At 39.7% G+C, this 6,227-nt stretch overlaps 1 protein-coding gene across 1 annotated transcript in view; it reads left to right on the top strand.

Moving 5' to 3' along the window:
• The first annotated feature begins 4,895 nt into the window (after window positions 1-4,895).
• Window positions 4,896-6,227, top strand: part of LOC121390656 — a 10,725-nt gene continuing 9,393 nt past the window's right edge. The window contains exon 1 of the mRNA XM_041522521.1: window positions 4,896-5,656. Coding sequence (XP_041378455.1) covers window positions 5,075-5,656 — 582 coding nt within the window. The 5' untranslated portion in view covers window positions 4,896-5,074. The remainder of the gene's footprint in view (window positions 5,657-6,227) is intronic.

The following is a 6,227-nucleotide window of genomic DNA, read 5'->3' as shown; positions in this document are numbered from 1 at the left end:
AACCACTAACTAACTAACAAATAAACCACTGTCCTAGACAGACAACCCAGATAGCTGAGGTGTGCGCCCAGGACAGCGTGCTTAAATATTAATTGCACGAAAATAAGTTGAAATGAAAACATGAAAGGCATCGGATCACATTGCTCCGCGCCAAGCATCATACGTGGTTTGCGGAAACACTCTGCCTATTTCGAACACATTTCCCGGTAATTTCGATGTCTTATGTGTCCAAGACATACATGCTTGAACTTTAAGTAGATGTAAGCACTTGACAAGTAATTGGTTAATTGATAGGAAGCCAAAATCGCCTGAGATGTTCCAAATGTATACTGTGAGTGGTAAAAGTGTCGTAATGTCATTCATTATTTTTAACATTTTAAGTATCTTTAATTCTTATTATATATTGATTCATTGTATTTGCATTGTTATATATTCTTTATTAAAACTATAATGTCGGCCCCAGCCACGCATAAACACAATAATACATAATAGTTACTGGCGATGGGGTTTAGCTCAGTCGGTTGAGTGCTCGCTTGAGGTGCTTGCGTCGCAGGATCGAACCACCTTGATGGATCAATTCATCTGATTGGGCTTTTTCTCGTCCCAACCAGTCAAATGCCGTGGTGTGTGCTTTCCAGTCAGTGGGAAAGTGCATATAAAAGATCCTTTGCTGCATACGAAAAATGTAGCGGGTTTCCTCTGATGACTACGAGTCAGAAATACCAAATGTTTGACATCCAATAGCCGATGATTAATTAGTCAATGTGCTCTAGTGGTGTCGTTAAACAAAACAATCTTTTTTAATAGTTACTGAAAATACATTGTACTTCAAATAACCACCTTCTAAGAAGTCTACACAGTTCAAGTATATTTATTTTCATGGTTTTAATTTTCTTTAAAACAATTTATTTACATCTAAAATGTATTTTGCTTTCCAGAATCGTACGTAGTCTGTACACTGTAAAAATTAATTAATATCGCATGCATATTTATTATAATTGTCAGTCGTATAGTATCGATGATATTTGGCAACCTATTTTATTACATGTAGTATCGTCGATGTTTTTTTTTATATTCAAATGCATACTTTAAAATATTTGTCATAACAAATAGCAAATATTATTTATTTTAGATGCTCAACAGTGGCAGTGCGAGGGGGTTTGGGGGTCTGACCCGGGGAGAAAAACTCTTTGGTTGCTCATTCCTACCTGCTTAAAATATGCCACCTTACATATTTTAACAAGATATTTCAGGTAATTTGAAAAATCGTCGACGACCAATAGACATTCCCTATACATGTTTGTGCGGAACCCAGAAAGAGTTGTCCTCCCCTGAAACCTCCTCCCCTCTTATCGCACGCCGCGCCGCCACTGCTCAGAATCACGAGCGTTCGGGTCCAAGTTGGACTTTACGGGTGTTTAGTTAGCACCACTCGATGGAACGAGTCATACCCCGTGTCGTGCTATATAGTCAATACATAGGACAATACAGGGTATAACTCGTCCCATCGAGTGGTACGGACTAAATACCCATAAGACCACAACAAAAAAGTGTCTATTTCTGGTACCAGAATTGACGCGATGATGCAGGTGGGTTTTTTTTTTTTTTTTTTTTTTTTTTTTTTGGGGGGGGGGGGGGGGGGTTACGCCGTCCTCTCAACTGCCTTGGTCCATCACCAATGGCCATGGTGCCCCCTCCCTTGCCTTGGTAACCTAAATATTTTCCTCTACATTTTCCATATAGCCAAGGCAACTTTTATTAATTTGACTTTGGCCGCAAACAGTTTTAAAACAAGCCATGCAACTCATTCAGAACAACAGGACCTGTTTTAGAGACAAATTAAAGAAAGCTAATAATCCAAGCCAGTATAAAGACCGTTTTGGCTCCAAATGCGGTTTTATGTCCTAACAAGAAAAGCCTGGCAAAAATCGACGTCAAAAACATTTTTTTAAAATTAAAAAAAAAACGAGTTGACTCGCGAGGGTCAAAATCGAGGCGCGCGCTGACCAGAGACCGAATATTTATGTTGTTTGGCCTAAACTCAAACCAGGACCCGAACGCCTGTATATTTTAGTGTTTACTCGTGTACAAGTTGGTACACGAATCATGTTTAGTTTACATCATAGATACATGTGTTGTACAGGTACATGTTTACTTTTTCTTTTTTTTAACTTTCAAACATTTAACTTTCATATGGTGCATGTATATAAGTTGTTAAGCTCATTTAAAACAATAAATAAGTCTTACAATCAAACAGATTTTGTTTTTGTTGTTTATTTTGCAAACTGGACATGAAAGGAAAGAAATATTTGTTTAACATTTTGATCTACGGTTGTTTGGCGTCTAACATATTTCTACATTTGGTCGAGATATTCATTCGTTTCAACCTTTTTTCGTGCTTATATCCAATTAAGGTTCAAACACGCTGTCCTGGGTTGGGTTCACACCTCAGTTATCTGGGCTGTCTGTCCAGGACAGTGGGTTAGTTGTTAGAGGTTAATGAGAGAGAAGAGGGTGTAGCGGTCTTTCACCTAGTAGTTGAGTCGTTAAAACTTTATCTTGGTGGGATCCGGTACCGGGCTGAGAACCCTGTATCTACCAGCTTTATATCCGATGGTTTAACCACGACACCGTCGAGGCCGGTGTCAATATATACGACAACACAGGGTATAACTCGTTAAAGGAAAGGAATATATATATATATATATATATATATATATATATATATATATATATTTTTATTTTTTATTTTTTTTTATTTTTTACAAACATTTTAATCTACGGTTGTTTGGCGTTTGACATCTTTCTAGACGTGGTCGTGATATCACACATCAGCTACATATACCGCCATCGTTGATTGTTTGTTTGTTTTGTTTAACGACACCACTAGAGCACATCGATATATTAATCATCGGCTATTGAATGTCAAACATGTGGTAATTTTTACTTATAATATTAGAGAGGAAATCCACTACATTTCTCCATTAGTAGCTAGGGATCTTTTATATGCACCATCCCACAGACAGGGTAGCACATACCACGACCTTTGATATACCAGTCGTGGTGCACTGCCTGGAACGATTAATAGCCCAATGGGCCCACCGATGGGGATCGATCCCAAACCGACCGCGTATCAAGCGAACGCTGTACCACTGGGCTACGTCTCGAGACTGCAAAACGTTTAACTTCAAATATTGGAATCAGCGCGCCAAAACCTTATAGTAAGACGAACACATGGACAGAAGAAAGGAACGTTTCATTAAATGACGCAACACATTTTATATACAGTTATAATGTGTCAGACAAATTATGGTTAAGGACCATATAGATAATGAGAGAGAAATTTAAACCTGCCAAACAATGGGCTACTCTTTACGATTATCAGCAAGATATATATGTTATGTACTATCTTGCAGACAGGATAGTACATACCACACTTTGTTTACACTAGTTGTAAAGCACTGGCTGGAACGATAACTAGCCCAATGGACACACCGACGAGGATCGATCCTATACTGACCGCGTATCAGGGGAGAGCTTTTCCACGGGGCTACATAACAAAGACACTGCTGATTTAAATATTATGCATACTAGAAAGTAATGTTTTACAAACAATGCAAACATTGTAATTGGTATACTCATTTAAAGGAAAAAAAAATAGCATGTGCCAATAATTTTATACCAACCACAAACCTCATCAGAAATACGGTGCCTCGTGCTCTCCCCACCCACTCCTCATGATTAATTCGGAAAGATGAAAAGGAAGGAATTACGTTATTTAGCGACACACTCAACACATTTTATTTACGGTTATATGGCGTCAGACATAAGGTTAAGGACCACACAGATATAGAGAGAGGAAACCCGCGGTCGCCACTTCATGGGCTACTATTTTCGATTAGCAGCAAGGGGTGTTTTATATGCACCACCCCACAGACAGGATAGTACATACCACGGCATTTGTTACACCAGTTGTGGAGCACTGGCTGGAAAGAGAAATAGCCCAATGGGACCACTGACGGGGATCGACCCCAGACCGACCGCGCATCAAGCGAACGCTTTACCACCGGGCTACGTCTCGTCCCCTGACCTAAAAGAAATACGGTGCCTCGTGCTCCCCCCACCCCCTCCCCACGATTAATTCCGGAATCGTCCTAGGATATTTATTAATGCACTGAACAACACAAGAAAAGTGAATAGCTATTTAGTTTCCTTCAGTTTATTTACAATAATAAATAGTTTTTATGTTTATTAAAATTGTCAATGTCTTGTGTACAGTTTAGGTCCATCTTGATACTACAGTGAAAAATCTTCTAAACCGGTTCTTTTCGGCACATCTATTTAAAAAGGGACCACGAAAAACGTCCGGTTTTAAGGGAATTCCTGTTTACAGAGGGTTCGCATTTGAGGGAATTTCTATTTACAGAGGGTCCGGTTTGGAGAGGTTTCACTGTGTTTACCAAACTAATTGTATCATAAAACATTCACACATTGAACGACTGTGGTTTATTTTGCTCTTCAGTATATAATTCACAGAGAGGAAGAGACTGACATAGTATACGAATCACGGTTATGTGTCTGACATAGAAAGAGAATCATGTATGTGATATGTGATATGTGATATGTCTTTGAAACAGTAAAACGCAAATTATCTTAGTATTCGAAGGCTTAGTGTATGTTTTACAACCTTCCATTTCACTGACAGGGAACTGTTCGTCACGCGTCACTGATTTTCAATTCATGACTTGAGCAATCGTCTTATGTGTCGTTAATATGTTGTGTATTTACCAATACGCCTATTGACAAATCGCACTCAAGTTATTTGTATTGACACCAATATTGACAACTGCTTTTGTTCAGATGGTTTGTACGTCTACTTCTCCTGGTAACACGTCAACAACTGTACTGACCGAAATCTCGTTCACTGTAACACGGCTAAATCAAAACATGCGATTAATCTTCAGGCACACGAACCAGCCTCTTCTACTTTCATCTCTGAGTTAATATTATGACGGATAAACGTTTTAAACTGGCGTGAGTTAATCTTGAATTTCTTGTTTGCGAAGACAGTAAAATGGCGGTGTTCTGCGACCGAATTGGTCACGTCATAGTTGGAACAGACGGGTCCTCGACTGGCCTGATCTCCAACGTGTTGGGGGAACTGTCTGACCAGGGCCGTCTGCTCACCCTCAACCTCCAGACAGTCAGCGTCAGGAACGTTCAGAGCGCCACGACCTTTGGTAACTCCTTCGCCAACTTCCACGACTTTTCCAAGACTCTGAGTACGGTTCTGCGGATGGCAATGCTGCGCTGCACCAACGTCCCTCAGTACATATGGGAGACCCAGCTCACGGCCAAAGCAGCCGACAGGAACATCGCGAGGTTCCATTACTACTCCAAATGGATAGATCGTCGAGACTTCAAGCTGGCCGAGTTGAAAGAGGACGCTAGATATTACTGGAGTCGATTTGACCAGCTGTTCCCGCCGTCGAGGATAGAGGATAAGATGAGAGGAGCCGGCGTGGGCGAAAGTCGCATGCTCTCAGGCACCATTCTCTTGATAGCCAGGGACTTTGAAGGCGTCGTCCAGATCTCGGTGTACGCTGATATTACCAAGCGAGATTGGAGAGGGACAGCCTTCGACACGGTCGTTAAGGTTAGTTCAAACAGTAATTTTGAAATGAATCAGTCGTTAAGATTAGTTCAAAAATATTATTGAAATGAATCAGTCGTTAAGGTTGGTTCAAAGATATTCTTGAAATGGTGCAGTCGTTAATAAAAGTATTTTTGAAATTGCACGTACGCTAAGATTATTTCAAAAGCATTTTTAAAACAAGTCGAAATTACACGGTCGTTAAGTTTAGTCAGTTCAAAAGTATTCTTGATACGACACATTTAACAGTAACAATTTAATAATAATAAAACATCAGATATATTCATTTTAAGCAAACTATAAAGCAGGGTCACAACAACAACAACAACAACAACAAAAACAACAACAACTACTACTACTACTACTACTACTACTACTACTACTACTACTACTGCTACCACTACTACTGCTGCTACTACTACTACTAATATTTCTACTACTACTACTGCTACTGCTACTGCAGCTGCTGCTGCTACTACTACTACTACTACTACTACTACTACTACTACTACTACTACTACTACTACTACTACTACTAGCCCTAATAGTACTACTACGTCGACTGCTACCACCA

This window comes from Gigantopelta aegis, chromosome 15, assembly GCF_016097555.1.
Source record: "Gigantopelta aegis isolate Gae_Host chromosome 15, Gae_host_genome, whole genome shotgun sequence".
NCBI classification, from domain to species: Eukaryota; Metazoa; Mollusca; class Gastropoda; order Neomphalida; family Peltospiridae; genus Gigantopelta; species Gigantopelta aegis.
The sequence above is the reverse complement of the archived record's forward strand: the minus strand, read 5'-3'. Positions and strand labels throughout refer to the sequence as shown.